The 24,095-nt window shown below is 52.3% G+C and overlaps 1 protein-coding gene across 2 annotated transcripts in view; it reads right to left on the reverse strand.

The window, feature by feature from the left end:
• The window catches only part of TECTA (tectorin alpha), a 90,323-nt gene that overhangs the window by 55,887 nt on the left and 10,341 nt on the right, over positions 1–24,095 (reverse strand). For both annotated transcript variants that reach the window (XM_060179887.1, XM_060179888.1), the window contains 5 exons: positions 20,586–20,723; positions 20,057–20,222; positions 14,619–15,031; positions 7,381–7,951; positions 1,019–1,611 (listed from right to left, as the gene is read on the reverse strand). In XM_060179887.1, the coding sequence (XP_060035870.1) occupies positions 1,019–1,611; positions 7,381–7,951; positions 14,619–15,031; positions 20,057–20,222; positions 20,586–20,723 (1,881 nt within the window). The remainder of the gene's footprint in view (positions 1–1,018; positions 1,612–7,380; positions 7,952–14,618; positions 15,032–20,056; positions 20,223–20,585; positions 20,724–24,095) is intronic.

Consider the following 24,095-nt stretch of genomic DNA (forward strand, 5'->3'; position numbering starts at 1 on the left):
TAGACACCTGCAGACCTGCTTCACCACTTGCGAAGTGACCCCCTGCTGGTGGGGAGCCTGGGGCTCAAACCCAGATCCTTGTGTGGGTCCTCACGCTTTGTACTCTGTGTGCTTAAGCTGGTGCGCTACTACCCGACCCTCAATTTCTCTCTTAAAAAACTTTATTTCTTTCATTTGATAGGACAGAGAGAAATTTAGAGGGAAGGGGGTAGCAAGGGGGGGGACCTTGCTTCACCACTTGTGAAGCTTTCTCCCTGTAGGCGGGGAGCAGACGCTTGAACCCAGGTCCTTGTGCACTGTGATGTGTGTGCTTAACTAGGTGCACCACCACCTGACCACTCTCTCTCAATTTCTCTCTGTCCTACCCAAATGGAGGAGGAGGAGGAGAAGGAGGAGAAGGAGGAGGAGAAGAAGGAGGAAGAGGAGGAGGAGAAGGATAAGAAGGAGGAGGAGGAGGAGGAGGAGATGGAGGAGAAGGAGAAGAAGAAGAAAAGGAGAAAATGGCTGCTAGGAGCAGTGGTTTCGTAGTACCAGCACTGAGTCCCAGCAATAACCCTAGTGGCAAAATTAGGACAAAAGCAAATAAATAAGGCACAGACTGTGGAGTCAACCGCAGGTGCTGACATCCCACTTAGTGCCTGTGTGGCCTAACCCTCCACGCCTGTGATTTCTCATGTGTACAGTGAGGGGGGTACCATTATCTACCTCACAGGATGAATACAACCTGATGGAGACATTTCTTTTTTTTTCCCACCTGCCCCAGGGAGCATCCCACATGTGCTGTTTTATGAAGGCAAGTCCCACACTAGGCCTCACTGGCAGCGGCAGGTAAATCAGCTGCGGCTAAGCTGCTCTGCTGCCTTGCTCCCCATGCCGGTGTCTGGGGTGCCAAGCGATAGGACGTCCTCTCAGGCCAGAGGCCTTGCCCTCCTGCTCCTTCTGCTCAGGCCACCGCCATGGCAGCCTCCGGCTCCTGCCCCCACTCCCCCCTGGGGGGCTGACTAAGGGGAAGCCTCACCTTGATCTCCGAGGCCCCGACACCTCCAATCTTGACTTCCTGGTCCACCACCAGGATCCGAAGGCCCCGGAGCCAGCCGGGCCCGGCATCGGGCTTCTTCTTGTTGATGTCGATCTCCAGGTAGTCGGGGCGCTCGGGGCAGGTCTTGAGGAGGGTGTAGGAGAAGTCGTCGGGGAAGGCGTAGGCGGCGCCGTCAAAGGTGTGCAGCACCTGGCTCTGACTGAGCAGGCACGCGGTCTCGCGCTTGGGGAAGCAGCCCTGGTAGCCGTCCTCCACGGCGCACACCTCCCCGCTGTGGCACGTCTTGTTGAAGCAGTACACGTCGCCACCCTCCTCACACAGGCACTGCACCGTGCAGTTGGCCGTGGCCCAGAAGAACTCCCCCATGGCGTAGTAGTGGCCGTCGAAGTCGCAGCCGCACTTGTGCAGGGGCACGCACTGGCTGGTGCTGAGGACGAAGCCCTCGTTGCACTCGCAGCCCTCTGTGCAGGGCGTGGCGCAGTTCTGGGAGGCCGTGAGGTCCGAGCAGGTGTCCGGGCAGCTGCTGGTGCACACAGAGTAGTGGCTGAAGCTCGGGCACTGCACTGTGGACCCTGGCACGCATGCGCATGGGGTGAGAAGAGAACGAGAGTGAGCACCGCGTCCAATGGGCGTAGGCGGGAGCCGGCCAAGAGTTGGCCACGCATGGGGCTTGCAGGAAGGAGGGCCCTTCTGGGCTCCTTCGTGGGGCCTGGGGTGTGGGCTCCGTGGCCGCTCCCTGGTGGAAGTGGCCCTAGGCTATGGCCCTGCAAACAGTCTCCCTGCTTGAACAGCTGGTCTACCAGCCGTGGCTAGACCCTGAGTGCTGACTGCCTCAATCATCACATCACAATTTATTTATTTACTTATTTATTTATTTATTGCCTCCAGGGTTATTGCTGGGGCTCAATGCCTGCACCATGAATCCACTGCTCCTGGAGGCCATTTTCCCCCCTTTTGTTGCCCGTGTTGTTGTAGCCTTGTTGTGGTTATTATTGTTGTTGTTGTTGATGTCATTAGTTGTTGGATAGGACAGAGAGAAATGGAGAGAGGAGGGGAAGGCAGAGGGGGAGAGAAAGACAGACACCTGCAGACCTGCTTCACCGCCTGTGAAGTGACTCCCCTGCAGGTGGGAGCCGGGGCTGGAACCGGGATCCCTAGGCCGGTCCTTGCGCTTTGCACCACGTGCGCTTAACCCACTGCGCCACCGCCCAGCCCCCCTCCCTTTTTTAATGCACCACACTTAATTCTGGGGCTCAGTGCCTGAACTATGGATCCACCACTCCTAGCAGCCGTCTTTTCCTTTTCTTCTTCTATTTTATTGGATAGGGCAGAGAGAAATTGAGAGGGGGGGAGATAGAGAGAGCAAAAGAGAGACATCTGAACACCTGCTTCACCGCTAGTAAAGTGGCCCTGCTGCAGGTGGGGAGTGGGGGCTCGAACTTGTTTCCTTGGTCCTATGTGCACTTGACCAGGTGGGTCACTGCCTGGACCTTCTTAGCAGTGGTTTTTGTTTATCTAAATTTTTATTTATTTATTGGATCAAGACAGACAGAAACCAAGAAGGGAGGGGGAGATAAAAGGGAGAGAGAGGGGTGGGTGGTGGTGCACCTGGTTGAGCACACATGTTACAATGTGCAAGGACCTGGGCCCATGCCTCTAGTCCCCACCTGTGGGTGGGAAGCTTCCTGAGTGGTGAAATGGTGCTGCGGGTGTCTCTCTGTCTTTCTCCCTTTCTACCTCCCCTTTCCTCTCAATTTCCGGCTATCTTTATCCAATAAATAAATAAAGATAATAAAAAAATTAGTAAAATAAAGGGAGAGAGAGAGAGAGAGACCTGCAGCACTGTTTTCATCTCTCATGAAGTGCCCCCTCTGCAGGACACTAGATTCACAACTAGGCTGCAGCTACAACCGTCCCAATGTCTTACGACCTTCAGCTGAAGGAAACAGAGGTCAATCTGTACAGAGCAGGGCTGATTCTTAGGAAGAGCTCAGTCAGGTGTGCAGGAGAAATGAAGAAGCTGATGAGTGATGCTCATCAGCTTCATCACTGAGGAGTGATGCTCTCTTTTCATTTCACAGAGGGGGCCTGATGCGTGTGCTATTTCACTGCTCTTGGGCTGATTTTTTCATTCAGCTAGAGAGATATACACAATAGCACTGGAGCTTCCCCTGGTGCTGTGGTACCTCCCACATGGTGCTGGTGCTCACACCTGGGCCATACACACAGCAAGGCCCAGACCCTGCCCAGTGAGCTCACTGTCTCTAGAGGAGTAATTTAGAGTGAAATTTCTACTATGAAGGGATCTAACAGACAAGAAGGGCCAAAGAGGAATGAACAAGAATAGTCTGGGACAGGAAAATAAGAATCTTGGGGGCCTGCTGGTGCGGCACTTGGCTGAGCACTGCCATGCTGCAAAGCCCTGTGTGTGAGCCCTCACTCGCCACCTGAGGCGGCAGCTTGATGAATGGTGAAGTAGGTCTGCACGTGCCCCCCTCTCCCTCTCTCTTCCCCTCCTCTTTCATTTTTTTCTCAGTCCTATCAATTAAAAAACAGAAAGAAAAAAGATGGAGATGATGGATGTTGGGAGCAGTGGATTCACAGTGCTGGCACCAAGCCCCAGCTATCACCCTGGTGGAAAAGAAGAGAGGGGGAGAAGGAGAGGGAGGAGGATATGAGAAAAAAGAAAATGCAAACAGAAAAGGAGGAGTAAAGAATTTGGGCTTTCTAAGAGCAAATATGTGCACTTGTTTCTGTAGAAGGGATTGGAACGAGGTGCCTTCTGCAGCCTCTTTTTTTCCTTTTTTTTTTTTCCTTTAGAAGCCTTCAATTCTTACTTTAAGGACATCTGAGTCTCCATCAATGCTTGAGCCGGGCTGAGTCCAGCAGAAACGGGACTCAAGCAAATGAGCTCCCCGGATTAGATGTAATTTATCCCATTGAATGGGGGAGCTGGAGGGAGAGCAGGAGGAATGTGGAAAGTAGAAAAGCAGTCCCACTTGAAAAAAGATAGCCACTACCGGCAAATTTAGTCAGGCAATTTGGATGCTCTTAGAATATAATGCACAAGGATCAAAGAGAAGATCCCTTCAGTCCTGACAGGAGACAGAAATTGGTCGTTCTGGGCATAGCAGATGCTGATCAGACCTCCTTAAAGAGAAATCAGAGGAGGTGGGTGTGGAGGGAGGCTGCTTGCTGTAGAGCACAGGCCTTGCATGTGTAAGGCCCTGGGTTCAATACTCAGCACCTGCTCCAAACTGAAAAACACATGGCCCGGGAGGTGGCACAGTAGATAAAGCATTAGATTCTGAAGCATGGGGTCCCGATTTCAATCCCCGGTAGCACATGTACCGGAGTGATGTCTGGTTCTTTCTCTCTCTCCTGCTACATTTCTCATTAGTAAATAAATAACATCTTTACAAAAAAATTTAAAAAACACTGTCTCTTATTCATTTAGTGTATTCTCTCAAGATGCAGTCGGACCTGTGATGATTTCCATGAACCCAGCCTGCGCTGACAGGAAAGAAAGCCCTCCCCCCTCTGGCTTTGGAACTAAACTTTTAAATCTCCTCACCTCTGCAGCACTCTCAGACGCACATCTCCTTTCCCTTTTACTCATCTGTCAGAAACTAAGGGCCAGGAAAGAAACAAGATTCTGAGTAGCTACTTGTTTGAGGTGCATTATGTCTGGATAATTACTTCTAGGTTTATTGATTTTGGGTAGAGACAGAGAAAACTGGGAGGGAAGGAGGAGACAGAGAGGAAGAGAGAGACAGACAGACAGATAGACACCTACAGCATTGGTTCACCACTCCTAAAGTTTCCCCCCTGCAGGTGGGGGCTGGGGGCTTGAACCCAGGTCCTTGTGCATGTATGTTCAGCCAGGTGTGCCGCCTTCACGCAGTTTACATAGGTAGGAAAGGTACAGTGACTCAAGTGCAACAGAAGGAAAAAAATCCATGCGAAAGTAAGGACACAATACAAAGGCTTAGTGTGCAAGCGTGGTCTGTAAGGAGCTGCATTTCCCTCAGCGGTAGGGGCTACGCTTCACCCTGGGCATGTCTCAAAAGAGGGCTCTGAAACTCCCTCTTGGGTCAGGAACAGGGGGCTGCTGAAATGTCCTGAGCAAGAGACATACAGCTGAAAACAAAGGCATTTAACATGGAGAAGAGGGGCCGGGAAGGGGCACCAAGGTTGAGGTTCAAGCCCCTGGTCCCTACCTATAAGAAGAAAGCTTCACCAGCACTGAAGCAGGGCTGCAGGTCTCTCTGTCTATCCCCCCCCCCACCCCGCCATATCCCCAATTCTCTCATTTTCTGTCAGTCTCTATTCAATAAAATGTTTTTTTTTTGTTTGTTTGTTTGCCTCCAGGGTTATTGCTGAGGCTCAGTGCCTGCACCATGAATCCACTGCTCCTGGAGGCCACTCCCCCCACCTTTTTGTTGCCCTTGTTGTATCATTGTTGTGGTTATCATCATTGTTGTTGTTATTGTTGTTGGATAGGACAGAGAGAAATGGAGAGAAGAGGGGGAGACAGGGAGAGAGAAAGACAGACACCTGCAGATATGCTTCACCGCCTGTGAAGCGACCCCCCTACAGGTGGGGAGCATGGAGCTTGAACTGGGATCCTCACACCAGTCCCTGCGCTTTGCGCCACATGAGCTTAACCCGCTGCACTACCGCTCGACCCCCAATAATAATGATTTTTAAAGAAGTTGAGCAGAGCAAGCTGAGGAGCGGATGCTATGGGTTCCCTGGAGGAAGGGAATGATTTCTCTGCAGGTTGGGTCAGAGTCACCAGGTTGGTGTCTACACTGACTCTGACGCCACCCAGAGAGTCTCCTGTGTGGGGAAGCTGTGGGACTGGGGTTGAGCATGGTGTGGACCCCCCATTGAAAGATGGGTGCCTGGGGGCACAGCCACCCTATTAGCCTCCCCCTACTTGGGGTCGAGCAAGGGGGGCCAGGGTCCCCAGGATCTGTCCCCGTTAGTCTCCCTGCCTAACAAAGACCCCACACTCCCTAACACAGCAGCCCACTTCCTCATTCCCAAACCGGTTGGTCTGCTTGCCCAGGCAAGTTACCCAGAAGCCCTCACCACTTTGTCTCCTGCTCCACAGACCATGTCCATATAAGGTTCTGTCTCCAGTGCTGCAGGTGTCCCTCTGTCTCTCTCCCTCTCTATCATCCCCTTCCCTCTCAATTTCTGACTGTCTCTATCCAGCAAACAAAGATTTTAAAAAAGGAAAAAAAAAAAGGTTGTCTCCCCTGCACATAGAAATACCCCCTTTCCCCATGCTTGCCATAAGTCTGACTTCCTCATTCCTCAAACCAGCCGGACCACTTACCCAAAGTTACTAGGAAGATCTTCATCATCTCTCTGCTGTCTTGACCATGTAAGGTATCCCTCAACATTCCTAACCTTATAAGGCTAGGCCCTAGTCACCCTGTTCTCTCCCCTACCCCAACCTATAAAAAGCCTGCTCTGCTGCTCAGTGAACAGACTGTTCGCCAACACAGTCTCCTGGTGATCTCTTGTCACGTCTCTTGCCACAGACACTGAGAAAGACCCAGTACTGCTCACCCCTGCTGCCTCGAGGTATATCCTTCCTGGCATCTATCTCCACACCCCTCCTCAGTCCCTCACCCAGGAGTCCACACCCTCTCAGCCCTTCACCCAGGAGTCCACACCCTCTCCAGTCCCTCACCCAAGTCCACACCCTCTCCAGTCCCTCACCCAGGAGTCCACACCCTCTCCAGTCCCTCACCCAGGAGTCCACACCCTCTCCAGTCCCTCACCCAGGAGTCCACACCCTCTCCAGTCCCTCACCCAGGAGTCCACACCCTCTCCAGTCCCTCACCCAGGAGTCCACACCCTCTCCAGTCCCTCACCCAGGAGTCCACACCCTCTCCAGTCCCTCACCCAGGAGTCCACACCCTCTCCAGTCCCTCACCCAGAAGTCCACACCCTCTCCAGTCCCTCACCCAGGAGTCCACACCCTCTTCAGTCCCTCACCCAGGAGTCCACGCCCTCTCCAGTCCCTCACCATAAGTCCACACCCTCTCCAGTCCCTCTCCCAGAAGTCCACAGCCTCTCCAGTCCCTCACCCAGGAGTCCACACCCTCTCCAGTCCCTCACCAGAAGTCCACACCCTCTCCAGCCCCCTCACCAGAAGTCCACACCCTCTCCTGTCCCTCTCCCAGGAGTCCACACCCTCTCCAGCCCCTCACCTAGAAGTCCACACCCTCTCCAGTCCCTCACCCAGAAGTCCACACCCTCTCTTGCTCACCCAACCAGAAGCCTGCACCCCCTAACCCCCACCCTGCATGAAGGCTGCTTACCACACCCCGTCTGCATGCGCCAGTCTCCGATGGGGATGCCCAGGGCCTGGCACACCAGGGCGTAGGCCTGGATGGCTTGGCACAGGAGGGTGCCGTTGTCCCGCACGCTGCACAGGTCGTACACACAGCTGTACACAAAGGCCGTGGGGTCCACCACGGTGCCGCACTCCCACAGTGGCCCGTCCGTCTTGTTGAGGAAACCGCAGTAGTCGGCGCCAGAGTACAGGGCCTCTGTGGCCGCGTCACACTGGGTGCAGTTGTCCACACAGCCCGGGCCGCACTTCCAGTCGGCGTGGTACACCCGCCAGCTCTCCCCCAGGTCCAGCACCGACATGGCTGGTCGCCCGTCGGGCCGCAGGAAGTCGTCCAGCGGGTTCTTGTTGTAGTTCCCGCACAGCCCGCAGGTGGAGTTGATGTAGGAGCCGGGCACGGAGATGGAGGCGTAGTGCTGCCCGTCGAACGTCACCAGGAGCCCGAAGTCCGTCTCCACAGCAGTCGACATGCCGCTCTGGTAGATTTTCACTGCCCCCAGCTCTAAGGTGACGGGCAAGGAGGTCACTAGGTCATTAACCTGCCAACGACAGTGACAGGGAAGGGCCGGTGAGCACTTGCCGAGAGAGGGGACTGTTGTTAAAATTTCGGAGGCTCTAGCTGGCCGGGCTGGCTTCACAGCGGGTAACAGAGACGCGGAGACAACGGCTGGGCAGGGAAGCTGTATTTCTTTATTCAGGAACAACGATTCATAAACTAAACCAAACTAATCACCAAACAGAACTCTGCTGCCTCTTTGCCGCGGCGCAAGCACTCCCTCTTACTCTGCAACTCTCCAACTCTCCAACTCTGGAACTCTCTCTTACTCTCGAACTCTGAAACTCTGAAACCCTCTAACTCTGGAACTCTGGAACTCTTCAACTCTCCAACTGTGGAACTCTCTAACTCTGGCACTTTGGAACCCTCTCTCGGGTTCCTAGGGGCGGGGCCAAGCGGGCCCACGAAACTAACTGGACTGATCCAATTCTCTTGGCGGGGGAGATCTAGAACAACCCAATGTAAAGCATACAACAGGGGACAAAGCAGCTCAGTGCTCCAGGGAGAACAGCCCGAAAGCCCGGGCTCCCAGACCACCTCCTCCTAAGACATGGGACTGGGGCAGCCCTCCACACAGGCGGGCACGGACCAGTGGAGCTGGCTGGTAGAGCCCTCACCACTCTAGCCCCCTCTGGCCAGCTGCTCCTCAGCCTTTCCTGGCCGGGGCAGACTCCGGCTCTTTCCCTGCATCTGCCTTTCTCTTCTTCACTCTTTCACACTCATCCTCCGCATCCGTCACAACCGCCCCCCCCCCCCCCGCCCCGACATCTCCAATGCCCTTGGCGTGTCACCACCCTCTCTTCCCGGCTGAAATGTGTACTGCAAACAGATGCCAGGTTGAGCCCGGAGACCACCCCAACAGGATTCCTGTCATTTCCTGACACCCAGACGATGTCAGGTGGTCTTTCATCATGACGTCTGAACACCTGCGCAGGTGGGTGCCAGGCACTAGGGTGGGTGCAGAGGAAAGAAGAGAAGATGAGTAGGTGGACGGGTGTGCACCTGCAGCCATGCACAGAGCAAAGGGGCCTTGCGGGGGTGCTGCCTGGTCTTTACAGATGCACAGAGTTAGCCAGAGAAGGAAGGGGACCTCCAGGACAAGAGAAGAAAGGCAGAGTGGCCTGCACAGCTGTGGGCGGGTGGGGACAGATGTGGGGGTGGTCCTGGACTGAAGTAGAAAGGGGGGGCAGAGATGGAAGTGGAGACACAGGCAAAGTCCATCCACCCACCAAAAGCGGACCCAGCCTTTCCTGTCTACCAAACACTTGTTCTAAGTTTTGAGGAAATGCATGAAGCCGACAAACATTCCTGCCTTACAGAGTTCTCTGTTTTGCTGAAGAAAACCTGCAAGAATAAGTCACACAGGTAAGCGTGTCAGATAACTGGTTTTTAAGACTTTAAATATTTATTTATTTACTTATCTATTGCATAAAAACGGAGAGAAGTTGAAGGAGGAAGTTGGGGGGCGGGCAAATGAAGGGTCACCTGCAACACTGCTTCACCATTCAAAAAGCTTCCCCCCTGCAGGTGGGAACCAGGGGCTTGAACCAGGGTCTTGGCACACTGTAAGATGTCTGCTCTACCTGGCCCCAAGATAAAGATAAAGCAAAAGATAAAGCAGGGAGCAAGAAGTGGCAAGGTGAAGGTTTCTAGCAACAGGAGTCACGAAAGATGTTGGACTTGCGATGAGGAAGCGAACTGTGCTGTTATCTGGGGTAAGGGTGACTCACAGGGACAGACAGGCAGCCGAGCCTTACAGTGGGAGTGTGCTGGGGTGCTCCCAGAACCTCAGGCAGAGGCTCAGTGCTGCCGTCAGGAGCAGAGAGCACAGAGGGGAGGCGCGGCTAGATCCTGGGAATGAGATAAGAGCAGCCACAAAGGGGGGGGGGGGGCTTGTCGGCCTTGTCGGCCAGTGCAAACCCCTTGGCTCTGGCTCTGAGCGAGACAGGGAGCCAAGAGGGTGTCTGGAGCAAAAAAGCAACATGACCTAACTTCTGACTTCACAGCACTGCTCGGGCTCCTGTGCTGGGAGGGCCTTTCAAGCCGTGTTTTTAAAACTAAACAATCCACACAAGCAGAAACAGCTGGATGGACTGCTCTGCTGTCAAGAGCGCTCTGGAAGGTCAGCAGCAAGAGGTTTGCAGTTTAGCAAGTCCAGGCTGGTCCCCACTGAAGGCTTCTTGCATATGTCAAGAGTGGAAGCAGGAGAGCTAGCTGTACAGCAGCTGCAAGAACCCAGCCAGAGCAACGGGGCCGGGAGTCTGGCCTGCACACAGTCCCCGGGGAGGCAGGGCCAAGCTCTGGAGAGTCCACCAGACACGGCTGGGGTGTGCAGTCGGAAGAAGGGATGGGGGAGTGACCAGAGTGAGTCCCAAGTGCCTGGTTCTCATGCAAGAGAGGCTCCATGTGGTCCTAACAAAGAGTTCCTCCCCCCCTTACTTTTTTTTTTTTCCCCCTTTAGGGTTATCACTGGGGCTTCGTGCTGCCACTGTGAATCCGCTGTTTCTGCCAGCCATTTTTTTTTTTTTTATTGGATAGGACAGAGAGAAATTGAGAGGGGAGGGGAAGACAGACAGAGGGAGAAAAAGAGACCTGCAGACCTGTTTCACTGCTTGTGAAGCGTCCCTGCTGCAGGTGGGGAGTCGGGGACTCAAACCCAGATCCTTGTGCAAGTTCTTGCGCTTAGTACTTTGTGCGCTTAACCAGGTACACCACCACCCGGCCCCAAGAGTTCCCTTTCTTCTTGGTGACACCTGACGTGCTCAGCTAGCACCCACAGAGGTCACACTGGTAGGCCTGGGAAGAATGATGGCTCCTACAACAGACCTGGGTGGACCTGGCTGGACGTGCACCAGTGACCCCCCCAGGGTGTCCCAGCGGCCCCTGGCTGGTTTCTGTCATGTAGGGAGGGCCTTCTAGCCTCCTTTGTTGCTGCTGTTTGAATGATCTCGAATGGGAGACAATGGACTCTCCGAGCATCACTCCCAAGATCTGCCACAGCAGCGGGTACCATGTGCAATCCTGTCTCCAGATAGCAGTAAAACTTAACTGGGAGGAGAGAAACAGGCTTGAGAAGGAAAGGGCTAGAAGGAGAAAGATGAAAGCTGGGTGCTCATTGGCTCCCCTGTATCTCCTAGGTAGCAGGTTAACCAACAAGGGAGAGAGGGGAGCTGTGCTCTAAGGAAGGTCGGCTAGAGGGAGCTCTGGATGGCTCTGCGCTGTTCTGTGCTGAGAGGTAAAAGCTCCATCTCCCCCAAGGCTGGGAGAACCGTAACCACCAGAGAGATGCACTGCGGAGTGCTCTTATCTTTTGGAGAGTCCTGCTAACAGAAGGCGGGCTTCCATGTCGAAAGAAGAAACCACAGGAGACATGGCTTCCAGATCCTGCCACAGCCCCCCTGGCTTCTCTGTGTCAAAGCCTAGCCCCTGGGGTGACTCTGAACCTACACTGACCACAGGCACTGATAGCTCCCCGGCTTAGGCCTCCTTTCCAGCATGGCTAATCCTTGCACCTTGTCACTCTAGGCACTGACAGACCTTCCCGTTTGTCCCTCCATTGCTTAGAGCAGGAGTCCCAGACAGCTCTCAGCTCAAGACGTGACTTCTTATTTCCATCCTCTCCATCTGGTCCTCAGCTCTGGAGTCCTCAGGGGTGAGTGACTTGCACCTCTAAGTTTTCCCTTCTTCTCCTTGTCTGCTGGTCATTCCCCTCTTTGCGAGCAACCTCCCCCAGGATGCAGGAAGAGGAAAGGTTGGGAGTGAGAAGTAGGACCTCAGAAGCACAGATCTTGGAGCCAGAAGAGATTCTCGGGGTGGGGGAGTGGCACCATGGAGTGGGCATGGACTGAGCTCCTGCTGTGCGCAGGCTTCGTGCAGGTGGCCGCTGTTAGGCATCCTGGCAGCATCCACAGGTCACTGTCCCCTCTGCAGGCGAGGAGCCTGAGGGCCAGGCTATGTGACATGCAGGTGAAGAGGTCTGATTCTGGAGCCATGTCCACTCACTGGTGCCTCTGGCACAGACTCCTGCCTCCCTGGAGGCCCTGACCCAGGTCGACAGATGGAGAAAGCCCAGCTCAAGGAGGCCCCCTGGAGGGCAGTGGTGGCACAGGGCTCAAGCAGCTATGACCCCAAGCTCATCATTACTATATGCTATTAGGCCTTCACCAGAGCACAACCCCTCCGGGCTTATCATGGGGAGAAGGCCGGTATTAGCTAGCCAGAGACATTTTTGATTTATAGATCTCTCCTGGATTTCCTTGACCTGCTTTGGCGCATACAACCCTCAATTGCTTATTTAGTTACCTGCAAACAGTCCAGAGGAGGGAGGAAGTTCAGAGCACCTGGTTCCTGACCCCAGCCCATGGGGAAAAGGCCATCTATCATTTGCAGAAACAGACCTCGGGGGGCCCTTCCTGGCCTGACATGATGAGACTGAACAAGTCTCAGCCCAGCAGGCAAACTGGGCTCCCTCTTGCTTCTCATCCCTGTCCTGTGCATCCCTACCTCACGCTGGGAAGGGCCTTGCTGTCTTGTCTGTCCACCGAGCCAGCCCTCCCCCAACAGAGCAGGTGTATTTGGAGAGCCTCATCAAGTCATCTGGCATAAGGAAAAGGAAGCCATTGATGGCTTTGCAGTCACCTAACCTTTTCTTTCTAGAACATTTACATTTACATTCACAACCACATCTCCTCTCTGTCACTACAGAAAACTGAGAACTCTGTGCCCTGTGTGTGGACAAAGGGAAAGAACCGTGCAAAATGAGCAGAGCTGCTGGGCCCCCCAAAGCTGAGACAGCATCCCTTCCCTCCTATACACACGTCTGACTGTGAGCAGAAAAGAATTTCAATCAAAATGGGAAGTGAGAATAAAGCGTGGTGCTTTCTCTTTCACCCACAGGGAACGCACACGCGTACGCGTACACACACACACACACACACACACTCCCTCACAATACAGGCAGGTCGGGAAAAGCGAGTCGACATTTTCCTAGCTGGAAATGTTAGCCCCAATCTACGAGGATGTGTATTGTGCTCAAAGAGCGTACATTAAACGCCAACCTTCCCGAGCTGGACGCTCACCTTTGATTCGGTGTATAGAGCTGTCCCTGCAGAGACCAGCCAAATAGCAAGGGAACTGGCCTCTCAGCCTTAGCACTAGCTCATCTCCCTAATCCTGAGCCCACACAGACCTGGGAAAGGCAGAGCCAGAAATCGCGGCATTAGTTCCTCGGTCTTGCCTTTTGTTGGACACGCTGCAGCGATTAAAACCACAACACAGGGTTGATCAGAAAGCAATGCCTAGACTGGTACCAGTTCTGGTTGGCAGTCTCTGTCATGACCTCCTCGCGTGGGAATTAAGGATTGCAAGGGGCTGTGGCGATCAACCCCTTACACTACGAATAGACACACAGTGGCAGCACGGTCTTCACTACCATTATGAAAATTGAGGCCTCTGCAAGTTGAGTAACTGCGAATAGCTTTCTGCTCTCCCTCTTTTGTCAAGGCCCTTGCTCGAAATCCAGGTGGACTGAGACAGGAGTCATTTGCATAGGGTGAACAGAGCAGCAGAGCCCCTGCTCCTTCTTACCCTCCGTAGGCATGGGTGCTTGGTGCATAATGGTGGGACAGGACCTAAATTGTGGACTAGAGTGTTTTACAGACACCAATATCATGAGGTGATAAGAAACTGTACCCGTGTGTCAACAACTGTACAGTAAGCCATTTAACCCCCCCCCAAATAAAATGACCCCAAAAAAAGGTATTTGGGTAAAGCTGCTCCCCACCAAGGTCTCAGGGAAGAAGTCCCCAAGTCCATGCTAGGTACCTGCCCAGACTCCAAACAGTTTGAAGGGATTCAGAGAATGATATAGCAGCTCATGGCCAAGCAGAGTGGGGGTGCAGACTGTTAACCCGAAGCTGGACTGAATAATGGGTTTGCACCATCTCCAGGGTGTGACCCTGTGGCAAGCATGACTGCAAAGCAGGCCTGTAGAAAACTGAACTGATACTATCTCTCCTGGAACTTCTGAGCACGTGTGTGTGTGTGTGTGTGTGTGTGTGTGTGTGTGTGTGTGTGTGTGTGTCTGTGTCTGCAAACGAGCATTTCTAAAGGAACGAAGAAGGCAACTAACTACTCTGAGTCAGGTGGCAGGCAGACACATATAGAAGAGAGGCTGGACAAAGAGCCATTTGCCTAGAGAAGACTTCTAGGGGCTGGGCGGCAGCGCAGCAGGTTACACGCACATGGCACAAAGTGCAAGGACCGGCGTAGGGATCCCAGTTCGAGCCCCCGGCTCCCCACCTACAGGGGCTCGTTTCACAAGCGGTGAAGCAGGTCTGCAGGTGTCTATCTTTCTCTCCCCCTCTCTGTCTCCCCCTCCTTTCTCCATTTCTCTCTGTCCTACCCAACCATAACAACAATAAACAACAACTGCAGCAACAGGGAAAAAATGGCCACCAGGAGCAGTGGGTTTGTAGTGTAGGTAACAAGCTCCAGCAATAACCCTGGAGGCAAAAAAAAAAAAAAATTCTACACAGTATCTGCAAGGCCAGAGAAGCCACACACCTCCCTGACACAGCAGCAGAACCAGCAGGTTGGAGTGTCTTCCCCAAACAGTGGGAGACGCCCCTGCAGGAGGGACAGGGCCTCACCTTGACTTTGCCGTAGCTGCCCTTGGGAATGAGGATCTTGTAGCCGTTCACTTCCACGGAGAGCTCCTTCACCCAGGAGACGGCCGAGCCCCCGCGGTGCTCGTTCTTGGCTTCCACACTGAAGAAGGGGAGGCTGGACGTCTGCAGACACTGCCGGGCCAGCAGGTAGGCACAGGAGCCTTGGAAGTGGAAGAGGAAGCCGTCGAAGGTGTGGTAGTGTGGCTCCCCGAACACTACGCACGTACTGGTTTCCACGGGGCTGCAGGAGAAGAACTTGCCTTTGGCTTCGCACACCTCGTAGGGGCTGCAGGAGGCCCCCTGGCAGTAGATCTCATTGTTGAAGTCCAGGCAGCGGCACTTGATGGTGCAGTTCAGGTCATCCCAAAACACCTCCCCTCGCCGCAGGAACTGTCCTGGGAGACAGGGACACCAGAAGAGACATTTACTGAGTACTCACACCACCAACCCCCATCCCCTGGGCCTGGCACAGAGCCCGGCACCATCCCATCCCGGTTATTCCCGTGAGAATTCTGGCAGTGTGAATAATGCTGCCCTCCCATGACACAATGAGGAAACTGAGGCCGATGAGAAGTGGAGGTATCCACCCAAGGTCACCCAGCAGCTCAGTGACGAAAGCAGGATTCCAAGCCGAGTCTAAGTTCTCAGCACTCCTGTCTCATACAGCAGGCCTGCCTTCCTTTCGGGAAGAAGAGGAAGCATGTCCCTGCTGAGCCAGACAGTTCTGCAGCACCATTCATTCATTCATTCATTCATTCATTCATTCATTCATCCATCCATCCATCCATTCTGCTACTCACTCAACAAACATCAGGGAGGGGAGGTAGGTAGTACGTTTCAAGACAAAAGTCAATAGCGTGAGCCAAGCATCAGATGCACACACCCAAACCCAAGGTTCTTTGAGAAAGTACAGGATAAGAGGGCTGACCTCTGGTTCCATGTTCTCCAGCTCATAAGCTCTGTAGACATTGCTCAGGTAGAACTCACACCCCTATAGGTTGCCTTCTCCCCCTTACCCCCAAGCTTCAGCACCCCCCCCATCCCAGTTATGCCCATCTTTCTACCTACTGACTTAATTTCTTGATACCATCTAGGTCATAAAGAAGAAGGAAATGGTGAAATGGGATGTGCTGATTAGGTATATATTTACTACTGTTTTCCCGATAGACATTCAGTCTAATTTCATGTCCCTTGACAAGTGATTGCCCTCAATTGTGTTTTTTAAATTCCCAAGTATTAATATCATATGCCCAAAATGGACCTACCCTATGATCTTGCAATTCCTCTCCTGGGGATATATCCTAAGGAACTCAACACACCCATCCAAAAAGATCTGTGTAGACATAGGTTCTTAGCAGCACAATTTGTAATAGCAAAAACCTGGAGGCAACCCAGGTGTCCAACAATAGATGAGTGGCTGAGCAAGCTGTGGTCTATATATATATACACACAATAGAATACTACTCAGCTATAAAAAAATGGTGACTTCACCATTTTCAGCTGATCTTGGATGGACTTTGAAAAATTCATGTTAAGTGAAATAAGTCAGAAACAGAAGGATGAATATGGGATGAGCTCACTCTCAGGCAGAAGTTGAAAAACAAGATCAGAAGAGAAAACACAAGTAGAACCTGAAATGTATTTGGTGTATTGCACCAAAGTAAAAGACTCTGGGGTGGGTGGGGGGAATACAGATCCAAGAAGGATGACAGAGGACCTAGTGGGGGTTGTATTGTTATATGGAAAACTGAGAAATGTTATGCATGTACAAACTATTGTGTTTACTGTCAAATGTAAAACATTAATTCCCCAATAAAGAAATTTTTTAAAAAAGTGTGAGTACCAAGTCTGAACTCTGAGCTTACAATACAAAATACAATAAAGCCTTTATTTCCCTTGAAAAAAAATATATCATATGCCCGCTGAAATAGGAGTTTCCCTGGGCTGCAGGCTGTGGACTAGTCCTTGGTAGGTGCTCAAGGTCAAGAGAACAGGGAGGTCTGAGAAGAGGCATAGCAGGGAATGTGTCTGACTTACAAGCATGAGGTCCTGAATGCCGTTTCTAGCATTGCATATGCCAGAGAGATGCTTGGGTTCTCTCTTGTTAATAAGCAGGTGTGTGTGTGTGTGTGTGTGTGTGTGTGTGTGTGTGTGTTTCAGAAAGAAAACTGGGTAAAGGTTCTGACTCTGCAATTGACATCCAAGTCCCACTGACTTAACCTCCACAGGTCTTGATGCTCTCAGCTCTAAAATGCTGGCAATGCCACCCTCCACCACCCGCACCCGCCTCTTGGGGACCAGTGATGCTGTGAAAAAGCTGGCGCCTGTTGACAGAGGCAGAAGGGTTTGCAACTTGAGAATGTCTGAAAAGGAAAGTACCAAAGATACAGCACTAAGGAGGGTAAAGACTGTTCTGTGGCAGGAAGAACTATTGATTATCTTTTGAAACTGCAATTTGAAAAGATTTCTCATGTTTATACTACAATTGAACACCCAGTCAATGGTACAAGGTTGCTTGACTGACAAGCAGCAAAGGGGCAGGTGCCTGTCTCTAGCTGTTCAACAGGAAACAGTGGTGTCTCTGTGGCAATGATGCTTCCTACCTGGTGGGAGAACAGATCTCATCACATTCCCAGTAAGCCATGCACTTCAGCCCTTAAAAGGGATCCTTGAGTCTCAACTCTCCAGCACCAATTCAGGGCTGCCCAGACTTGTCACCGAGGCCTCGTGGCTCCAGGCTGACGTTTTCAGATAGACAAAGAGAGAGAGGGAAAGATACCACAGCACTGAAGCTTCTTCCATTGTGGCAGCAACTGGGATGGAGCCTGGGTTGCCATGATGGCAAAAACTGGCACATCACCCAGGTGACCTGTTTAGCTAGGCCAGGGTTGTACAGGTTCTAATGGTCTCCGCTTTGTTATGATTTCCAGGCACTGCCTTTCCAGGCTTCCAATAAATGAGAGGAAAATGCCTTTGAAGAGGCGAGCTTTGGACCAAAAGGTGGACTCTCTGAGATAATTTTGTTTGCAAAATGCTGATATAATCAACAGGCTCTATGCAACACTTCCTCTGTTACAGCCCAGGCCAAATCCCAATCTCATCAGACTGATATATGCCCAGTGGCACATCAAAATGCAGAGCAATCTGTACGAAGATATTGAATTTGTCCTGCGTATGAAAGCCGACCCCATAACCCAGGGGGAGAAGAATGAAGTCAAAGTGGGGACTTTGTAGAGCCTGGCACCGGACCAAACGCACAGCTCTGCAAGTCAATGTTTCCCATCATTATAAGCTTCTCTCTCGCCAGCACTCGGGCGAGAGGCTGGCACTGGGCACTGGGATTGTGTGGCCATGGAGGACAAAAGGGGGAGAAGCATCAGGGGGGTCCCCAGTCCAGACCATACGGGGAAGGAGCAAGTGGGGTACTGACTAAGTGTCCCTCACAGACCTCATATCTACACCCTCGAGGGAGGAAGGTCCAATCTCCAAAACCCTGGTGATGGTTGGAGCTGGATTCTTTTCTCCCCAGCTTTATGTCAGCTTGGTGTCAAAACCTTTCTTTGTCACTCTGGACATGGAGGACTTCACAGAGTCATAGAGGCAGGCATGCCAGGCAGGCCATCTTCACCAAGGCCCTTTCCTCAGGGCAGAGGCAGAAGTCGTGATAAGCCTGGTCACAGCACAGGGGTTGGGGGCAGAGGGCATGGGCCTTCCAAAACAGGCGAGTGTGACTTTCCTGTGCACGACACAGGCAGAGACTGTCAAGAGGAAAACCTGATGCTTCCCAGAGAGACAGATTGGGACATGCAGGTCACCAGACCATGCTTTCCATCTGAGGAGGACACAAGGTCAGCTGCAGCCTTCCTGTCAGCCCAAAGCATTTGCAGACATCTAGAAACAAGTCCCTGGGGTGAGAGCACGGTGCTCCCAAAGCTATCAAGTGTCTCACAGTGTGTGTCTACCTCAGCACCGTCATGGCACAACAGAGCTCCTCCGTCTCTGGCATCTAACAGGGTGGCCAGCACCTTCCTGGAACCCTTACAGTGTTCTCTTGGAATGCAATGACTGGACAGCTGGGAAGTCAGGTGAGTGGGTGAGTGGATGAGTGGATGGGTGGACAGCTGGACGGAGGGGGTGGGCATATGGGTGGGTAGATGGGTTACTGGTGGGGTGGGTAGGTGAGTGGTTGGGTGAATGTGTAGACCACAGATAGATAGGTGGAAGGATGGGTGTGCGGATGGACAGATGGACAGCCAGATGAATGAATGATTTCTTAATTCCTAATTATTATTCTCTCCATTTCTAGAAGCAGATTCCCCCCCCCCCCGAAAACAGACATTAGAGACCAGAATCTATAACCTGGATGCTCCTGTGAGAGTCCTAGACTGTTTCGCACATTCAGAAAGGTTTTGAAGAGATCCCTGAGGGCTGGGCAGTGGTGCACCTGGTTAAGCACACCTAGTTAAGTGCACATAGTACTAAGTGCAAGGATCCGCACAAGGATCCGGGTTTGAGCCCCTGCTCCCCACTTGCAGGGTGGAAGCTTCACAAGTAGTGAAGCAGGTCTGCAGGTGTCTTTCTCCCTCTCTAGATTCCCCTCCTCCCCCAAATCTCTGTCTTATCTAATAAAGGGGAAAATATGGCTGCCAGCAACAATGGATTCATAGTGCTAGCACCAAGCCCCAGCGCTAACCCTGGAGGGAAAAAACAAAAGAGAGAAGATTCTCCCCAACTTGGATGCCAAGGCAGAGGAGACCCACGGAGTTTCAACCGCAGCTGGCTCACACAGCCCTAAAACCAGCTTTAATTCTTCCCCCACCCCACATTCCTGGGCATTTTGCTGCCGAGAGAATTTCAAAAGAAGCTTTACCCCCTCCCCCACCCACCCACCCACACACACACACAAAGGTGATAACATTTTTCCCTCTCTCTTCCTAATCATGCCGGGAAGCACTGATTTACTCTCCTGGAGGCCTGGCGATGCTCCAGGCTCGCCCACTCCTGTGGCTCTCCAAAGTGCATTTGGCAGAGCAGGAGTAAAGATGAGAAGAAAAACGGAGGGGGCGGGGGGGATGTGGCAACCATCACAACAGAAATAATGTGAAGCAGGAGGGCTCCCTTCTGTCCCTTTGGCTGAGCAATCACTCAAGATCCTTGTCCACTTGGGGGGGGGGGGGCTGTGTTCACACCCCAGGCAAGGACTTGGGAAGCCACAGTGTAGAGAAAGCAGGGCTCCAGCCCCAGGCGTGATGAATGTGGATGCTAAAATTACCTTGATCTCCATTACCCAGTAGAGAGGTGTCAAAAGAGTAAGGCATCGGGAATGAGTCCGCCCCCGTGGCTTAAAAGCCTGCCTGTCAATCTCCACTAAACAAACCCCGCTTCTCCGCTTCTCCGTGGAGGAGAGGAAAAGCCTTTACCTCTGGAGGTACAGCCGTTGGCTGGGTCAATTTCCTTTCCGTCAACTTTGAATGCCCAGCGGCCCGGAACATTGACGTTTGTGGTCTCCTGGATATTCACAATATCAGGGGTTCTTGACCCCGGGAGGCTGAAGAAATTAGTGAGGTTGCCACCATTGAATCCTGCCTAGAGTACAAAAGGGAGAGTTTTGAACACACACACACACACACACACACACACACACACACACACACACCCCTCATCCCTATGGGTTAACTTCCTCCAAATACCTTGTTTTCAGATGACACCCCATCTGAATTCAGGAGACTCCCTCCCCCACTCCCCAGGGCCACAGTTCCAGATGAGACAGACCTGCCTAGTTCATGTGACCCCTAGGACGAGGTAGGAAAGACTCACAAGACAGGCCGCTCAGTCCATCTGTAAGATCATATGTGCTTGTCTAGTGAAAGGGGAGGGGGGTCAGCAGGATGCTGGGTGGCACAGGCAGAGATGGGGTGCTTCAGATAGCTGCCAGGGAGAGCCACCTACCTGTGCCATCACGCCCCCCAGGCCAGTTAGGGGATCACCACCACTCGCTGTCCCAGTGGTCCAGCTGATTTCGTAATAATTGAAGAGCGTGAATGTATAGGAGCCGTCAGACACCAGGACAGCCTGAAAGGTGTTCACCTGCAGGGGGGGTAGCAGGGGGTGTCTCATAGCTCATACCCCCCAGCAGTGGCCTCTCCCCCAGCTCTCCATTGAGAGCTGCCCAGACACCAGCCCCTCGATGAAGAGGGATGGCCAGAGAAGAACATGGAGTCCATCCAGCTCAGTCCCCCTCTAACCTGTCTCCCTGGCACCAGACACAATTCAGAGGCCAGGCTCAGCCGTGATGGCACATGAGCACCTATAGATGGCAGCATGAGAATAAGCTATAGGCAGAGCCCGGCAGGGGAAAGGGCTGAGCACCTGTCCCAGGGAGGCTGTGTGGGGCTGGGGAGGGAGAGGAACAAATGACAGCCGCTCAGTGTGACTGAAGTGGCGGTGGGGGACGTGCTCCAACCCTTCCTGGAAAACTGCAAGTCTTGGTGAGGTCCTTTCCCCCTACCCCTTTAAGTGGAAGCTGGGAAATGATTTTTAAAAAGCAGTTTGTGGGAAGAAATTGCTCCTCTGAGCACTCACAACATTACTCTATCTGCAACAGTTCCAACACTCATCTGGACCTCAAACCAGCTCTGGTGGAGACAGGCAATGGGGCGGTGGGGGTGGGGTACTCCGGGTCTCACAGATAAGGGAGCCAAGGGCTGAAGGGAAATAAACTGCTGGGAATTCTCCAGCAACCCAGCAAGGGGAAATGGGCTGGCAGCCAAAGCTCCCCACCACTGTCTCTATACACAGTCTTCATGTTCCACGTTGAGACGGGGATGCTACATAAATCCAAACAGGCCTTGCAAACAGTGTTCAGACATGAGCTGCAGCAAACATGAGGTGCTGGTAGAAACCTTTTCTGGTTTCTTCCCTTCGGCACGTGTGCTCAAACAGTGAAGTTCTGTGTGGCACATGTGGAGACTGGACCCCACTGCACTGAAGGAAGCTTTGGAGCTGTGGTCTCTTTCACTCTATACTTTTAAAAAGGATCAGTTAAAAGGAGAGGCTTCCTTGACCTTTTCTGTTCAAACCTAGTCCTTTCCCTACTGCCGGATACTATCCTGCTTGGCATTCTGTCCCAGGCAGAGGAGACCCATATCCTTATCCTGTGTAATCAAACTGGGGCAGAGGATCTTGAAAGCCCCAAATCTCTAATCCTTGCTGGTCCCAGAGAGTAAGACAAGGTGCAAGGGAAGAAAAGCCCTTTTTTGTGAAGCCACTTTTTCCCCCAAGTCCTGTGTTTGCTGCCACCAATGGCGCTAAGGATATAGAGTTGCCCGTTCTCTGGCCTTGCTCAACAAAGGAGGGAAGTGGGACAGAAAGGTGTACAAACTGCTAGGAGGTCTTTGCGGGGTCAGGTTCGGGAACCTGGCAAAAAGTCAAAAAGTCAAGGTCACACAAGGACTAAAGCAAAGCCGTCCTTCCTCAGAATCGGGTTCTCCTTCAGGAAGTGAATGCCTTCTACCAAATCAGAGCTGGAAATGTTTGGTCCAAGTGGGTCTGTAGAGCAAGCCAGTATTGCCCTCAGAGTCAGTGCAAAACCAGGGGAGCCATCCTAGCCACACCATGCCTCCCCATCCCCGCCCCTGGCAGCATCTCTGCAGTATGGGTCTTAGGACTACTCCAGACCTGTTTTTGTGAGACCAGACTTCCAGTGCCTGAAAAGACCCTCAAATGCTTCCAGGAGCACTTCCACAAGCACTTCCAGTGCTATCTGGCAGACACGGGGGGGGGGGGGTGAGGGGTTCAGAGCTAGAAGAATCTCGCTGGGGTCCCACTCTGCCTTCTCTAAGCTTTAGATTTCTTTACCCACCATGGGGAAATTGTACTGGGTCCTTGCACTTGGTAGCATGTGCACTTAACCAGGTGAACCACTGCTCAGCCCCTTGTTATTATTATTATATTTATTTATTTAAGGTTTATTTTACTCTGTGTGCAAGGCTGTGAGTTCATCTCCCAGGATGGGGAGGTGGGGGGCATCTATTTTATGAAAGAGGGATCCCAGAGCACCACTCTAACACCTATTCTGAGGGTTGGGCCCAGGGCTTTAGGCACGCAAAACCTGCGCTCACTTCCTTGGCTACAGTTTCTCATCTTTGAAGCTGAGAGTGCTGTCTGTGGAACATTTTTGGAGGGCTAGATGACGTGTAAGAAACAGCCCACCAGTGCTGGCTGCACAGGAAGGCCTGTCTGGATGCTCACTTTCCTTCCTGGAAGTCAACTCTCCCTTCTCCTTCTCTTCTCGTGGGGCTTTCAGGAACCCCCTGCTTCTCAGAGAGCGCCCTCTCTCTCTCTCTCTCTCTCTCTCTCTCTCTCTCGCCCAGTGTCTGGCTGATCTGATGAGATGTGGTCCTCACAGGGAGGGGACCTGGGGTCCTCACAGGGGAGATGGACAAGGGGCCTGGATGCAAAGATTGTGAAGGGTGGAGACTTCCACAGTCCTGGTGGAGTGTTTCATCTTTTCCTCCAAGGAGCTCAGAGCACTTATCTGTTACCTCATTCATCGTCACAGAAAGAGTGCCCACCTCATCCCCAAGTCTACTCCACACTACAAAGGAGCTAAATTATCTTGCCACTTTTATTGCCAGTGGAAGTTTTCCCAAAAAGATGGTGGTCAGCATTTGATGGGCATTTCTTCTTTCTTTCTTTTTTTCTCCTGACAGTAAAATTTATTGATCACTGGCATCCTGCATTCGAACGCTGTAAGGTATGAGGCTTAAAGGACATAAAACATCACCCAAAGAGTTGTTAGCAATCCATAATATGACAGAAGGCGATGTCTGCTGCTTCAGAGGTTATTTCTAGCCAATGCAGCCACTGTTTAAAACTTGGGTCTTTCTGGACTCCAGAACCTCTTACCTGTAAACTGGATCTGGGGGCCCTATCTGAAGGTGCTAAAACCCTGTGCTAGATATGGGCTGTCTGTGACTGCTACTTCCCCCCCATGCCCGCCCCTGCCCCAACAATGGACTTTCTGCCAGGGAAACTGGAAAACAGATGACGGAGTTGAAAAATAATGCTAAGAAAGTGGAGGGCAGATTCTTGAGTGTCTCTGCTTTGTGGGAATTACACAGCTGAAGAGGCATCTGCTACTTCAGACGTCTCCTCTGACTGTGCCTCTCAAACAAGCTGCAGGCTTTGGAGAAAGCTGTATCCTGTCCCTTTATGTGGAAAGTTCATAATCGCTACCATCATGCCAGTGATCATCTTTCTTATTTGACTTTTATTTGACTGCTCACTGGGGATTTCAGAGCAGATGTTGAAACTTTACTCATGAAACGCTTTAACTGCCCACTCCAATTGATATCAAATATGAATAATTCCGGCTCTGGTCACAATAAAAAAGAAGGTCATAATATAGTAAGATGAGCCAGCTCAGTGGTGCCCCAAACTGGCACCCTATTTTCCTCT

The sequence above is a fragment of the Erinaceus europaeus genome, chromosome 20 (assembly GCF_950295315.1).
Source record: "Erinaceus europaeus chromosome 20, mEriEur2.1, whole genome shotgun sequence".
In the NCBI taxonomy this organism is placed as follows: Eukaryota; Metazoa; Chordata; class Mammalia; order Eulipotyphla; family Erinaceidae; genus Erinaceus; species Erinaceus europaeus.